This window comes from Neltuma alba, unplaced genomic scaffold (assembly GCF_004799145.2).
Source record: "Neltuma alba isolate B1F8T4 unplaced genomic scaffold, ASM479914v2 tig00011754_pilon, whole genome shotgun sequence".
NCBI lineage: Eukaryota > Viridiplantae > Streptophyta > Magnoliopsida > Fabales > Fabaceae > Neltuma > Neltuma alba.
In genome coordinates this window covers 37,638-54,499 of record NW_021636382.1, presented here as the reverse complement: position 1 = coordinate 54,499, position 16,862 = coordinate 37,638, and the positions used below count along the sequence as shown (strand labels likewise).

The following is a 16,862-nucleotide window of genomic DNA, read 5'->3' as shown; positions in this document are numbered from 1 at the left end:
TAAACACGATTTCACTAATAACTACAGTCATATATATTATTCTAACAATTTTTAATCATTTCAAACTAAGGGCATTAAAGTTATTTGCCCTTCACTCCTCATTACATCATCATAATCATCCTACCAAACATAAATATACCCATCAAATCATTTTCATTGCATGCCAAACATCAGCCGCCTGATTTTTTTTTTTTGCCCCTTCCCTTCCTTTCCATCAAAATTGAACCTTCCTACCAAACAGGTGCTTAATGCATCATAAATGCATCGTCGGGGATCTCCATGGGCACAAATCATTTGCTACCAAATTACATGGGTCCAATGAATGAGCAAGCTTCATTTTCTAACCTTCGCTCCAGCATGTGTGTACGTATTCTAAGTTTGACTGATTTCTGTGGACCCGTTTTCTGAAGTTTTTTGGTTTCTTGAAACAGTTTAAAAAGGCTTTCTCTTTCAATCCACCTCGTCGTCCCACCAAAAAGACACACCTCACCCGGGGCCCCCCTTTTATCTCCTTTAGATGAGCCAGCACGCCGAAGTTCTTGATCACCTAGCTACTCGGTTTTACTACACCCTGAAGCTTCCACCCACCAAATCCTGCCAAAGCAAATGCCTGTACATCAAATGTTCGATAAGAATCATGTTTGAGACACCAGAAATAATAAAGTAAATACAACAACTGAAGAAAGATTAATAAATACTTCCCCTTTTTGTAGCAAACATCATTTGCTGCCAAACATAGACAATAATACAAAACTATGAAAGTTCAACAAGGCATACGTATTTATGCACGCATGTCATTGAATCCTTACTCGTAAACATCCCATTCAATGATTTACTATCCAAAGAAGTCGTTATCCAGTATGCTCAGTAACTTTATTATTTTTCCATAAAAAGTACCCTAAAAAATATGTTAAACTATATAAGCCAAATTATTTGTGCACAACATAAGGCAAGAAATTTATTATTTCATCAAAATAAGGTTTTCAGCCTCTCATTACCTCCTTTCTTTTATGTTCTTTTTACATGGCAATGTCATTGTACAACAGTGACTGAATGTATGTATGTATTTATGAAAAGAAATGACTAGGATTTATATTGCATCTTACCATGCGTCACATGCGCACCTCAACCACTAGGCCGAACCCAAGTCCCAAACTTCATTTATTATTCATGCGTATGCACTTATGAATTACTGTTTCATCAACAATGGAGGGCGACCATCGCCAAATTTCATCCTACAAGATTTTTTTTAAGTCATCTTGTTGCATAAACTAGTCAAGCGCTGATGGAAATACTTGCCCATGGATAATGGTACGGAATAGGCAAGTAGACCAAGAATCAAACGAGCATGCGATGCAGCATTATCGGTTGGAATATATATATATATATATATATATATAATAACAAAGCATATGACCCAAATATCCTCTTCTTGTTTTTTTTTTTTTTTTTTGAATATCAAGATGTAAGAGCATTAGCAGGTAAACATGGTCATTCTTTTTCTGGATGAGTATCCAACAGGGACAAACACAAGCATATTGATTTCTTGAGTCTCTTTAAAATTAATTTTTCTATGAAAGATAGATACCAGCTGGGCGGTTGAAATGAAGGTATAAATTGGGCATCAGACCATACCACACCACAAGTGTCAAAGTTGAAGTATATAGGATCAATATTACAAGATAATGGCGAAATTGATGGGCATGTTATGCATAGGATACAAACAAGCTAGGTAGTTGAAATGAAAGAAAGCAGCAAGAGTCATTTGTGACTGCAAAGTACTCACTAAGCTTAGAGGGATGTCTCACTTTCGATTACCTAGCCCTATGCAAATAGGTTCATCACAGGGATAAAGGCTCGTTAATGTATGTGGCTAGGTATCAATGCTTCATTAACGAAACAATTTTAAGATCTTGAGTTGAAGTTCTAGATAAGATCAAGGCATTAGGAGTTCTTTGTTATCACAAGGTTTCTACCACGCTTGAAGGGAAATTTTATTCAACCCATAGGGATGGTAGAAATGAGAATGTTTAGATGGATGTGTGATTATATAAGAAAAGATAAAACCTGTAATGATAGTATAAGAGGACAAGTTAGCATTGCATCTATTGAGGAGAAAATGGTAGGAAATCATTCATCATCTACAAAAAAGGCCATTGGAGGCACCAATAAGGAGGGATGAGCAGATAGCCTTTAGCCCTATGAAGAGAAATAGAGGGAGACCAAAAATGGCATTTAAGGAAATCATCAACCCAGACCTCATAGATAATGGTTTAATGGAAGAGTTAGCTTCAAATAGAGCACATGGGCATTATGCAATCCATCTAGCCAACCCTACTTAGTGAGATAAGATGATGGCTGTTATAGTAGAGTTGAAGTTCTAGAGTAATAGAGCTTCAAAGATAAAAATATAACCCTCTATGCTGTAAGCTTCTGGAATTGTTTAAATTTGTTTTAAAATATGGCTTATAAGCTTATCCACGTAGTAGTTCTAATGTCCGTACGGGTGGGTGGGTGGGTGAATTTTAATCCCAAGATTCAAAGGTGATCTCAAAGCAAGCTAACAACTAACTGACAAATAATTTAGCAACTAAGAACAAAATTTATGACACGTTTATAGATAACAATTTGGGGTAGCATAAAGTTGGGATAGCAAAAATGAGAATGTTGAGATGGATGTGTAGTCATACAAAAAAAGATAAGGTTCAAAATGAAAATACCAGAGCAAAAGTAGGTATGCTGCTTATCGAAGAGAAAATAGCTGAACATCACTTGAAGTGATTTGAGCATGTGCAAAGAAGGCCATTGGAGGCTGGTGAGAAGAATAGATCAGATAGTATAGAGTCTCATAAAAAAAGGTAGAAGAAGACTGAAAAGAACGTTCAATGACATCATTGAATGAGATCTCCTGATCAACAACATATCTAAAGATTTAGTTGTTGATAGAGCACAATGGCGTCGTGCAATTTATGTAGCCGACCCCACTTAGTGGGATAAGGCTTGTTGGTGTTTATAGATAACAATTTCTATAAAAGCTTCCATATACTAACTCCACAACTATCACTCAAAATTAAAACTGTTCTGTTGATGCAAAATTGTACACAGATTTTAATTAACTACAAGATGCACTTAACTTAATCCTAGACTAGAAAAGATCTTCTTTTATGACATATGTACCATTGGAGAAGAGCTGCTTCAGTGTTCAGCTTCTGAGACAGATACTTAACCAGATGTTAATGCCATATCACTGACACAATATTTAATGTGCATAAAGGCTACAGTTACTAAAGTCCAAACCAGAGAATATAAGCTCCAAAAGAGCATCATTTCATCATGAATTACGAGATTTATAATTGCCTCCTACTGCCATCTAGTTCTTACCATCACCCAATAAGACAAGCCCCATTATGACCCCTGATTACCTTAAGAGCCTAAGACTAATAAAAATATATAAATATTAAACGTATATGCTAACACACTAAACTTGAGAAGCATCACTTGATATTTTCTTATTATGTACAAGGATCTTGAGGTGTTCAAAGGCAAGTTTGGTTTGGTTTGGTTCGGATTGATTTGGATGATGTTAAAATGATTTTTTTTAAGTATAATTTTTCTTATTTAAATTTTTTTAACACCTTAAAGAATGTGCATACAATTATGTAATCTTTTTTTTTTTTTTTAAATACAACAATCTATATTCTTTCATTTTTCAAATTTTTTAAAATCAAACACTTTATAGCAACATATTAAAATTTTAAACTAAAAAGGATCACATATTTAATGAATTAATTTTCACTGGTTTAATATGTTCCTTTATGTGCTAACTGATCTTAAAGGGGTACAGACAAAAAAAAAAAAAGAGAGGCTGATTTGGCTTTTAAAATAGGGCTTGAAATGATATTTAGAATTTTAGAAAATGTAACTAAATCTAATCAAGCTTGATTCGGTTTGTTTCAGGTTCCAAAGGGTAAAAACTGAAACCAGAACCAAATTAATCGGTTTGGCGAAATTGAAAACCAAGCCAAGCCTTCTTTCTGGTTGGTTTTGATCGGTTCGTGTTGGTTCAGTTTAGTTTGGATCGGCTTTGAACACCCTTGCAAGGGTCATCCCTTTTCATTACATTCTCTGAAAAATAAACTTTGCATATTGTAACAAAATATCACTAATTAACAGATAATTACGATTATATACAGTGATTTACTCTCAGAAGAACATATCACTATCTGCCGCTTTGTAAGTAATGTAACCTAACCTCATCCCAAGATTTCCCAGCAGCCTCGAGTAGTGCAGCGTTACATGTCTTTAATTCTACAGAGGAACCAGAGAACATTGAGGCCGCCTCCTCCCATCCCCTGTTATGTCCCATACACCTGCCATATACCCAATGATAACAAATGTGTATGATACTATTAATAGGATTTTTTTTTTCCCAGAATAAGTTTAAAGATATTAGCTCTGCAAAACACAATATTAATTATAAATACAATAATTAAAAACATAAAAGACCAGCTTCAGAAAAGTTTGGGTGCCTTGAGCTTTCTCAAAAAGGAACTAATTAGGATGAGACGCAGACCAAATTTGATTACAACCAAAGGTTTAGAGTGAGTACAATCCAGTATTGAAAACGTTGAAAGTAATACCTCATATAGACATTTCAGGTGTCATAAAAACAAGTGCAATGTCCATAAGGAAATATAATATTTTTTTTAATTTCCATTGACTGTTAACATCAATGTATGACTTCTCAATCACAAGAATCATAAGAAATAAGTGATAATAGTATCAATCACTTGACGCATGATCACAGCCCCACCATTTTTTGTGTCCATAGTTTGTCCATATACAGCCAGGCCAAAAAAAAAAAAGAGATATCTGTTTTACCGTAGCTGTAGTTGGTAATCTCCACCTTCGGAAGAAGGAAAATAATTCACATTTACCCTGGAAAGGTTGCATGGTTAAAGATACTCACATTATAGTAAGTATTTCATCCCTTGAATATTTACAAATAACCTTTTGTAGGTGCTCTGCTGTTTGTCCATCCATGGCTGCAATTGAATAAAAACTAGAAACAAAATGAACTTCAGCTTCTAACAATTCACGCACTTGTTCTTGCATTATCTTGAGGGTCTCCTTAGTTCGTACTGCATCGCTGCGTCAGAGAAATCAATATAAAGCTTAAAAAAAAAAAAAGCTATGGCAAGAAAGTTCTTTACAGTTACTTCCAGTAACAATCACAGAAGAACTGCCATAAAATTCCTAACCTAGACAAGATAAGTTCCGGAATCCAACCCAATTGTTGAAGCTTGCGAGAAACTTTCAAGGCATCCACCTGCCCAGATTTACTCAGAGGCCGTTCATGATCTGTAAAAAGTAGATTTTCTATTTAGAAGCAATGCATCATACTTTCAAAATCTTGATCTGGGTAGGCTGCCAGACCTAAGCACAAAAACATTCACATGCATACTGAAGTTTGAGACTTTATGCTTAGCAAAGCTCAAAAATGGACAAACAGAAACTAACAGTTGTGCTACTTAGAAGCAAAACATTTTGGTTTTCAATTCTGTAATGAGATTGTTCCACTTCATAACGTCAAGCACCTTAACAAAATGACCATAGCCGTACTACATGGTATGAGAATTTAAGCTCAGAAAAGCCAAAGCATGGGACAAGAAGTCCAAGAAATTCTTGCTTGCTCCACCTTAATTTGCTTCCAATCCTAAAACGGGAATGTTCTCCCTTCCTAAACTGAAGTCCCTAAAAAGAATTGATTCTAACAAATGCATGCCTTAGTACAGAAACCGAGGCATGGACAAGATGTAATGTTTAAATGTAGCTTGAACGGTCATTTTTGTCAGGTAAAAGTGTTGGTTACTATAGTGTGAAACTTCAAGTTTGGAAAGCCCGAAACTTGGAAAGGAAACAGAGCTGAAATTTTTACTTGTTTTACTTGAAAGCAATACGATGTAGCTTCCAATCCTAAAATGAGTGTTTCAGCTACCTAAAGTTAAGCATTAAAGAAGTACCGCACATATATGGGACATAAATGCAGTTTCAAATGTCCGAGTACTATATATATATATGTATATATAAATCAGATTCCATAAGGCTTGTATTTCGAAGCACAGGTGCTTCCTAGCCAAGCACCCTAACACAAGTCCATATCCAGAAACAAAGTTTTGGAATCCGTAGGTTCAGCTTAATCCTTAGAAAAGGATCAAAGCATAAACTTCCCAACGAGTTCAACAGTCTCCCATAACTAAAAATACCCCGAAGTGATCGATTTTCCCAGGAACTCTCGGCATGTCGAAGCAGAATGAGGCGGCGCGAAACAGATTCCGAGAAGGTCTGAGATGGAGTTTTCTCGTCGGAGACAACTTGGCCTTCCTGCTTCTCAATAACGAGAGAGGATTTGGCGCGAAAACGGTGGTTAGGGTTCCGAACGCAGATTAAACGACGCTGAAGTTGATGACGAGGGCAAATGGGTGGCGAAACGGAGGAGCTGTAAATACAGGAATAGTATATATCACTCAATGTGACATTCATACTGCTTATCCAAAATCACCGTCTCGGTCTCAAATATTTAGCACAGATAGTAGAGTGCAATTGTGAGTGTCTGTCTCCGTCCGCGGTGCGTCCAAACTGAGGAAGAAGAAAAAACCTACCCGTCTTGTAATAACCTTTGGCATATGCACCATTCCGTTTGCTTCCAGATGGGGGAGAGGCCAAAGGCGGACATCACCCCAAAATTCTCTCCCACCGTTATTCTCCCCATTTCTCACAGTAAAATGTCACTTGCATTTGGGAAATTTACTGAATATATTATTCAAAAATTTATTTAGAGAATGTTTGGATTAATCCAAAAATACTTTTAAAAAAAGTATCTTTATGTAAATAGAAATAAAAATGATTTTCACCCAAACACTCTCTTAATACTATGCGCAACCTATATCTACAGAATGAAACTCTTCAATTATATATTTTGTACAAAACAAAAGATATTCACATATATTGCTCTTATCCTATGAAAATGAGTCTGTCTTGGTCAAAAAAGCTGTATCCTTTGATAGTTTTGATTGATAAATTTCTTTCTGAGAAATTTCTCAAGGGTAAGTTGTTTCTTAATTATAGATAATGTAATACAGTTGAATAGTAAAATAAAGAACATTTGCATGTGGGAGGGGGGGGAGGTGATGCCTCATCTCTTATAAAAATTCATTTCTTATATTTGAAGGAAAAAACTTTTTGTCTAACAAAAAGTTAATTTAGAAATCGATACTTGAACTAATGTTGTCCTTAGTTAGCAGCAGGGTTCTTGTTTTCAATTTCAGCATGGCAAATTGTGGATTTGAATCGATCGGATCCTTTTACTAAACCAGAAAACGTCGTTTTAGGGCTAAGCCCATTCTAAGCGCTTCCAATTTGTGGGTGCGTCCATGGTACAATGACCCTTGTAGGGTTTAGGGTCTTTTCTAAAAGTGAATTTTTGTTCTCGTCGGAGATGACACATGAGCCAGACTACAGAGCTCCGACACCCTCACCCTCCACGGCGCGTGAGAAAGTGGTGCGTGACGATCAAGCCTTTGGCTCGTGGATGCAAGTACCATCTCGAGCCTGGCGCAATGGCAGAAACAGCAGAAAGCTACCTGACAACGTTGAACCCAGGAATGATATAGGGGGAAATAGGTTCAAAGTGCTGGATTCCTCGGATGAAGCAAGTGATCACCAAACTAGGAAAACAGATGAGATAACACGAGAAGACAATATTTTGGGTCAAGGGAATGTCAACACAGAGAGGAGGCAATGGAAGGAGAAAGCAGAAAAATCAGCGGTTTGGAAGGAAAAGACAACCACAAAGCGAACCACAGAGAAAGCACCAGTGAAGGTACAGGCAAGTAAAGAGACAATTTTTGATGCCCCATCCTACAAGGAAGCTCGCGTCCCAACAAGCCTTGATCCAGCCAAAAATACTGTCATCTCCCTGTCAGAATCACGGCCAGTCCTAGAACAAGTGCAACTTAGGCATTCTGGTTCTGGGCCATCGCACAATGGGCCCATCGACCAGCAACGGGCTGGGAAGGAGAACTCATTCCCAAAGCCCCCTAACATAAGCCCATCTAAAGGGGGTTTTAAAATCCAGCAATCCGTGCAGATCAAGAGCCTCAAACCGAAGTGTAAGGATTCTATTGGGGCTCCATCCGAGAAATTAACTAAGGCCTTGGCAGAAGCTTTGGACCCTTCCACTGCTCCTGATGAGGACGCCCTTTTTGCTGAAGCGATTGACATAAACCTGGATGATGATACCGCCTCAGATCACTCCGAGATGGAGCACTAACTTTCCACCTCGCCTAAATGAATAAATCCTTCATGATATGGAATTGCCAAGGCGCTGGTTCGGCTAAGTTCCAGCGAACTCTGGGGTCGCTTCTCCAGGGATACAAGCCAAATGTAGTGGCTCTAGTTGAACCAAGAATTTCTGGTAAGAAAGCCGATTTAGCTATAAAGAAAACGGGCTACCCAAATTCTCATAGAATCGAAGCTGAGGGATTCTCAGGTGGAATATGGTTACTATGGAGGGATTGTGTAACAGTTGATGTCCTACAAAATCACCATCAGTTCATCCACACTCGGTTAGCTCTGAGCCAGGGACCCCGCCAATCCTCTTTACCGCAGTTTATGGGAGTCCTCGCCCTATTCCACGTGAAAACTTATGGAGGCAGCTCCTTCAAATAGCAGAAGGAGTCCACAGTCCATGGATCCTTGCTGGGGACTTTAATGCCACTATTTCAATGAATGAACGCTGGGGTGGATCTCGGCATGCTCAGGCGGGTTGTAAGAGTTTCAAACAATTCATTAGTAAATCAGGCCTAATTGATCTTGGATATGTAGGGCCCAAGTTTACATGGCAAAGAGGGAACCTCATGGTAAGGCTAGATAGGGCCTTAAGTAATGGTTTATGGATCCAAGCCCAACCCAATACCCAGGTGCTGCACTTGCCTAAAATCCACAGCGATCATCGACCAGTCCTCATTAAACAAGTGAATATGGGCCAACAAACCAAGAGACCTTTTCATTATCTGGCGTCCTGGGCCTCCCATGAAGGGTTCCATAGCCTTGTCTCAAATACATGGAGGAATGAACAAAGTCTGGCGAAGAATATAGAGAGCTTTACCAAAGTGGCCCATGCATGGAACATAGAAGTCTACGGTTCCATCGGCAAACGTAAGGCGGACTTAAGAAGGCGTATCACAGGTGTCCAAAAGGCTCTGGAAAGACAACCCTTTTCATGGCAGGACCTTGATCTGGAACGCTCACTTATCCATGACTATGAGAAAGTCTGCCAAGATGAAGAAAATTTATGGATGCAAAAGGCAAGATGCAAATGGATCCAAGATGGCGATCGAAACACCAGTTATTACCACACTAAAGCGCTGATGCGACGAAGGAGGAACCGAATTATAATGCTTCGCAACGAGGAGGGAGATTGGGAATCAGATCAAGAGCAGCTCTGCGTGATGGCCACGAATTATTTCAAAAACCTCTACGCTAATGCTCGAGCTCCGGCCTCGCCTAGTAATTACCCAGGTTCGTTCTCTTGTCTTTCCGAAGCAATGATTCTATCCCTTAGTTGTCCTATAACAAAAGCAGAAACTAAGTGTGCCCTTTTCGACATGCATCCCCTTAAATCGCCTGGAGCCGATGGCCTACACGCCTCCTTCTTCCAAACCCATTGGGAGATTGTGGGAGACTCCCTGTATAATGAGATATACTCAATCTTCAAAGGGGGGGAGATAGATGCTGCTTTCAACCGAACTCAGATAGCCCTGATCCCAAAGGTAGATAATCCTCAAACTCTCAAAGACTTCCGGCCAATTAGCCTCTGTACGACAATCTACAAGCTGATAACAAAGATCATAGCTAATCGGCTTAAGCCAATTATGCCACATCTCACACTGCCCTTCCAGTCTAGCTTTATAAAAGGGAGAGCCATCACAGATAACATCATTATTGCCCAGGAAGTGATACATTCAATGAAGAAGAAAACGGGTAAAGTGGGCTGGATGGCAATCAAAGTGGACCTCGAAAAGGCTTTCGATAGACTTCACTGGGGATTCATTGAAGATACCTTAAAGGAAGCACGGTTTCCAATCAAGCTTCAAAGGCTTATTATGAAGTGCATATCCACCACCTCTATGCAGGTACTGTGGAATGGTAAAGCCTCTACATCCTTCTACCCCCAAAGAGGGATTCGTCAAGGAGACCCCTTGTCCCCTTATCTGTTTGTCTTGTGTATGGAACGCTTGTCTCAAAATATTTGCCAAGAAGTTGGCAGAGGAAGCTGGCAGCCAATACGGATGGGAAGAGGAGGCCCTGCTCTGTCTCATCTATTCTTCGCAGACGACTTGGTTCTGTTTAGTTCTACTGCCCCCTCACAAGTTTCCTTGATAAAACAAACTTTAGATCGCTTCTGCCAGTACTCAGGTCACAAAATAAGCACCGCCAAAACTTGCATCCATTTCTCCAAGAATGTCAGCCGTCATGTGGCCAATTCTATTTGCAGCTTGCTTAATTTCTAGAAAACTGATAACTTGGGAAAGTATCTAGGCGTTCCAATACTTCACCACAGAGTCACAAAGGACACCTATCATTACTTGGAAGAACGCGTTCACGCCAAGCTGTCAGGATGGAAAGCTAGAACTCTTTCCTTGGCCGGGAGAATCACACTTGCACAATCGGTTTTGAACACCATTCCCATGTACGCCATGCAGACCACAAGACTTCCAGCTAATACCTGCTCAAAACTGGAGAGCTTAACTCGAAACTTTGTTTGGGGAGATTCAGACCAACACAAGAGTGTACACCTAGTCAAATGGTCCCAGGTCTGTCAACCAAAGAACTGCGGGGGTTGTGGACTAAAGGATCTTCAAGGACAAAATTCGGCTTTTTTGATGAAGCTAGCCCATGGCCTTATTACTCAACCAGGCCTGCTTTGGGTTCAAGTCCTTAGACACAAGTACGCCTGGACAAACAGACCCGACCAACAAATGAGGAAGAAGAACACATCTCATCTCTGGCGTAACATAGCATCAATTATGGAGGAGATGAATTTGGGATTACAATGGAAAATTGGTGATGGAAACCGAATCAGATTCTGGTCAGATAACTGGGTTGGAGACCTAGGCCCACTAAAGAATCTATCCTTTTCTCTCTTGACAGAGAATGAATTGCAAAAACCACTTAGCCACTTCAGGACTTCCAACGGTGACTGGGACTGGCCTACTTTTGAGTCAATACTGCCTGCCCCTGTCTTAGTCCAGATCCGGAGCACAAGACCCCCAGGCCAAGAAGACGTTCCTGATAGCCTTTTCTGGAGTCTTGATGGCAAAGGGAGGTTCACGATCAAGTCGGCCTACAAGCTGGTCATGGAACCAACATGGGAAGTGGAACAGATGCGTTGGAATCTCGCTTGGAAATGGACGGGGCCTCAAAGAGTTAAATCCTTCCTCTGGCTTGTCTTAAGTAACAAACTACTGACTAATGTGGAACGAGCCCGTAGACACATGACAGCTGACAGCAGGTGCGAGTTATGTGGCCATGGACCAGAAGATATCAACCATGTCCTTCGGCAATGTGTACATGCTTTTGAATGTTGGAATCTTATTGTACCGGAAAATCGCCTGTCACAATTCATGTCCAGGCCTTTCGAGAAATGGATGCAGGACAACCTTAGCGTAAGCAGCTCTGGCGCAACTTGGAGCATCGTCTTTGGTCTACTATGCTGGAAACTATGGACAATTAGGAATCGAAAACTTTTCAACCAGGAGAACTTCCTTGCTCACCGTGTTGTGAATGAAGTCATAGCACTCACTGATTACATAGCTAAGGCTTCAGAAACAACGCCTAGTAGTACTTGATGTTTTGGTTCTTTCTGTTGTTTAATTTGTTCCTCTTGTAAGCTGTTGTAAATATTCTTTTTCCAATATATTCCTCATTCAAAAAAAAAAAAGTGAATTTTTGTTTTGATTTTAGAGGCCTAGAACTATGGTTTGGGATATATACACACACACACACATTAATTATTAATTATTTTTCTGGTCTTTAATATAAAATTTAATTAGTGAGTTGATATTAAGCTTATATATAAAATCTATTTTATATGTTTACCAATTTTTCCTTAAATTAATCCCATTAATGTTCTCCAATAATAATCAAGTAGGAGAGGGAATGAGGAAATTAAGAAAAATACTTAGAAAATAAAAAAAACATGTCATATTAATTAATTTAACTAATATCTTTAATTTACTCAAATTAGTTAATTAGATTTTACATTAAGAACTTAAGGAGTATATAATTAATAAATTGGTCTTATGTACTACCTCTGCTTTTTAATATACGAGCTAATTAGAAATTTAATTTAGTTCTAAATATAATACTTCAATCTATTTTATTTCTCATATTTATTTATTTTGTCTTAAATAATTTCTATGGTGGGTTGCACATATAAATTAATTATATAACTCTTATATTAAAGATCTGATGTAGTATATTTATAAATATATATACATATATTAATTATTAATTAATTATATTTTTATTTATGATTTATTATGTTGGCCAAAAAATATATTATTTAAAAATATATTATTTTAAAGAAAAATATAAATTAAAATTGATTTTTTAGTATTCTATTAATTTATGTTTTTTAGTAATTTGTACATTAAAAAAGTAATTCTGATAAATAAACTATTCAAATACTCTTATTTTATCAAATTTTTTTACAAAATATATTTTCTTAAATCTATTCTCAAATAACTTTTTATTCAAAAGTTATTTTTCAAATCATAATTCAATTTTATCTAAAGATAGTGGCACCCGAGCAAAAGGAGGAAAAGACCGCGCACCACAGAAATGGATTGCCAATCTCTTTTCATATATGTTATGTTTTCTTTTGATGCTGAGGGGAGCATGTGAAGCGGGCCCGCTTCACATTTAAAGGATGAGTTACTATTTCCATAATATAAAAATTAGTTAATTAATTGAAATATATTAAGAAAATTTGTTGAATTAATTATTAATAATAAATGTGTGTTATATTTTTAAAAATAGTTTTGCTAATCATATATATTAACTAGAATTACTATTTGATAGAACCTTTAACATATACAATTACTATAAGAACTACTTTGAAAAAAATAGATAAATGAGATAAAGTGGATTGAGGTCTTATATTTAGAATAAAATAAAATATTAGAATATCATAGTTAGAACCAAATAAAATGACAAACCAGCCCATGGACGGAATATAGTAGTTTGCAAAAAGTTAACTTCTTTTTTCCAAATAAAAAAGATGGTTCTTTTGATAATGCGCGCGTCAAGAAATTGAGATTTGTGTATATTTTTAAAATGAAAACAATAATATTGGGATTGCCTATTTTGGCAATGTACTTGATGATGTGGCCATAGGAATGTCCTTTTCTACTACAGCAATAAGAGGCAGACACGTGGGTTGGGTGGGTGTGTGAGCCACATAAGTTAGTTTAGATGCATATTAATCAATGGATGCAGTTTGTTGACCCGGTGGCTGTAATCAATGTTTCACTTTCATTAGAGGGCACTGGTCTGAATGATATGCATGTTGTTCCTTCCAAGTCCATCTACACAAGTTTGGTGACTTTTTCACCTCAATGCTATAAACAGTAGAAAGAAAATATCAAAATGCTACACAGTGGATATTATTTCCTCAAATGCTACATTTAAAGTTGTTCTTGTTGTGAACAACTTCTAAGATCGATCTTGGTAGGTGCGAGTTCATAAATATTTGCTTCATGGTTTAATTTAAGTGCAATAAAAGTTCACTTTGGAGTGAATAACTTTAGAAGTTCACCACTCCAAGAACAACTTCATCGACCCATATTCAGCGTCCTTCTCTCCTCTTTCCCCACCTAACACATGAAAATGATTAGACAATAATTTTGCAATCATTTGGACTAAAATTTGTGCGAAAATAATTAGAGGAAAGTGTTAATGATTACATAATAATACTAGTAATGATTATGAAATTATTATGGTATATTAAATAGAAAATGGTTAATAAAAAAATAAAAATTGATTTACCTAACAAATAGTGACTTTTGGTGCCACATCTTGTTCTCCTTCTCACACATTGTGGTCATTGTTGTATGTTCACTTCTTCTTGAGATTCAAGTGTCTTATCTATTTGTGTAGTTGGTGTATTTAAATCAAATCAAGGTGATTCAACTAAAGAAATCGATTGCCGACAGGTGGCAAATGCTTCGTTTGATGGACCACCTTGGTCAAAAGTAGAAGAAACACTGTATTCAGCCGAAAATAGTACCGGATCATCAAATAATGACTTGAACGACTGAAATTGAGCAGGATATGGTGAGTCAGAATGCAATGATGTCAATGAAGGTGATATGTAATGAGGCTCAACTTGAGGAGAATTATGAGAGGTGATAGGGGATGATGATGAGGCTGGCATATAATGCGACTGACGAAAAACTTGAGGCTCTTGTCCCTCAATATTTTGATTTTGAATTAGTGGCTGGGTAAACAAGTAGCCGCCACGTGGCGTGCGAGGTCTATCTCGAGAAATTTGTGGGCGAGGCAAATCAACTATTGGTGGAGCACGCTGAGGGTTCATGTTAAGTCGTTGTTCTCTCATTGTAAGTAAGATGTTGAACTGGTCCCAAGCAACTCTTTCTCAAAAATCGGTGTAGTTAGAGCATGTTGAATGAGAACTAATCGCTCGTCTATATAACTCTTTTGCTATGTCAGCCTGAAATAAATAAGACATTTTTTTTGGTAACACAATAAATAATTAATTAAGATATTTTTGTGTAACACTTGTTGTATAAAAGAAAACGATGGTATTGGTGGAAAAAGATGGTTTTTGTTCTCCTTCTTGCAAGCCCTCACTCTCCAATTGCAATTTTCTCCATAGTTAATATATCGATATTCTTCATATTTGCTACATGAATAATGGACCTTAAATGTGTGATGAACTCAAATAGAGTATAGCTTGACTGCACGTCTTAGGACACAGACATTAGTAAACATCTTTCCAATATGTAACTCTTCATTATCACTAAAAAGTAGAATTTTTTCTATTTCACTAAACTCAAGAGTCATAGTAGACTCAACATTAATATGTGAAAAAAAAGTAGTTGCAAGATCATTGTGATTGTTCTGCTCGTCATACTCATTGTTGTTGACATCATTATCATTATCATCATTTCCACCACTAATATTTACATAAGAATCATATTCATTCTCATCCTTAAGTTCATCCATGATGTCTTCTATTGGAAAAAGAGAACACGATGGTCCATTGTTGCACCATCTTGGGGTGGTTGTAATTGATAGAAATTTTTCATGTGATTGCTAAACATGGATCCTTACTCGACAATGTTCAACTCATTGTAACTTGATGGTAGAGTATTTCCAACATAATTATCCATTGGTTGTGATTCAACGTGACCATGATCTTCTATATTACATATGTTGGCATACAACTCTGCACATGTCAATTGAGTTGAAAATTTTTCGGTCACTTGTCACATTTGTTTTATATCTGAGTCATTTCCCAAATCGCATGCTTGGTACTGTGATGGATTTATGCATGTATGATATCTGTACATTAGATTTGTCACAATTTAATTGGAAGAAAGTCATAGCTTTCGTCCAACAACTTCTTTCAATTTATCTAAGGTAATATTTGGGTCGACTTCGGTTACTTTCATTCTATTAGACTCAAATATAATATCGGTTGGGCCGTTTAAAATTTGTCCATTTACAAATACACACACAAACCCCTTCTTATCATCCATTGTACTCCCTAAATATTCCATTACAATTATTTCAATCAAAATTAAATTGTGAAAATAAATTAACTCCACAATTCCTTTATTTTTTTTTCAAAAACAAGTCATATCATAGAAATACACAAAATGGTCTCACCACAATGTTGATATCATAGAAAAATGATTCCTAATTTAATTTAATTATTTATTTATCTCTGTTTACAAATTTTTTGTGCCAGGATACTCCATGAATATATTTTATTTTTCAACCTATGTTCTATTATTTATAAGATAATAAAAATAATTATTAAAAATAGTACAAATATTTAATTTTTAAAATTGATCTTTCAAAATATCTACACACACTTATATTCTAAATATTATACCATAGATATTCTAAAATCTTAATCTATACCTATTTTCTAAATATTATACTATATATATAGACATATGCTACATATACTACTACATATCAATTTATTTTTATTAATAAAACAATTAATAGCCTCCAAATGAAATGTAATACAAGAAATTACGTGTATAATATATTAAATATCTTAAAATTAATGATATAACACAAGAAGAAAAAAATACTGAACAAAGTTCTCAAGTCCACATAAATATAAGGTAAAAAAAAATCTACATAATTAAATATATTCAAAGCCTTTCAAGAAGAAAATGAAACATGCGTTCTTTTATTAAAAAAATCAATATTTAATATTTTAGCTAAAGAAATTTAACTAATATAAATTAGCATTATTTTTTAAAATATATAAAGTCTGAGGGAATATTTATTTCTTTTTAATAACTATTACATATTTAATATTATTGCCTTTTTGGATTTCAACATCGTCAAAAAATAAATAAAATGTAATTTTAATATCATGATTTTTTTTATTTAATGAATTTTTAATTTGGGAATTTACTCTAAAAGAATTGAGTCTTAAAAGATTTATATCTTAATTACTTTTTTCTTTCAAATCATTTATTCATGTCCTCTTTTAATCCATTATTAGGAAAACCAAGTATTAACTATGTAGT

The 16,862-nt window shown here is 36.3% G+C and overlaps 1 protein-coding gene across 2 annotated transcripts; it reads right to left on the bottom strand.

The window, feature by feature from the left end:
• Window positions 1–6,716, bottom strand: LOC114717552 (uncharacterized protein At3g52155, chloroplastic). 2 transcript variants are annotated; one of them, XR_003737724.1, is made up of 6 exons: window positions 6,267–6,716; window positions 5,262–5,361; window positions 4,970–5,149; window positions 4,253–4,370; window positions 1,107–1,235; window positions 544–610 (listed from the first exon to the last, which is right to left on the bottom strand). XR_003737724.1 is itself a non-coding variant. In XM_028902735.1 (5 exons), exons 1-5 carry the CDS (start codon window positions 6,541–6,543, stop codon window positions 548–550), a joined length of 738 nt encoding a protein of 245 aa, XP_028758568.1. In that variant the 5' UTR covers window positions 6,544–6,715; the 3' UTR covers window positions 1–547. The 2 variants fall into 2 exon arrangements, 1 of the variants encoding a protein (XP_028758568.1); XM_028902735.1 differs by lacking the exon at window positions 1,107–1,235 and having other exon boundaries at window positions 1–610; window positions 6,267–6,715.
• Between the last annotated feature and the right edge of the window lie 10,146 nt (window positions 6,717–16,862).

What these genes read in the sequence shown, in the direction of transcription:
- LOC114717552 (XM_028902735.1), bottom strand. Translation starts at nt 6,543, where the DNA reads ATGAATGTCACATTGAGTGATATATACTATTCCTGTATTTACAGCTCC. An exon ending in CCGGAACTTATCTTGTCTAG is followed by an intron (nt 5,150 to 5,261) that starts GTTAGGAATTTT and finishes TCTCTGACGCAG; the next exon opens with CGATGCAGTACGAACTAAGG. An exon ending in CTGGGAAATCTTGGGATGAG is followed by an intron (nt 611 to 4,252) that starts GTTAGGTTACAT and finishes TTTGATGTACAG; the next exon opens with GCATTTGCTTTGGCAGGATT.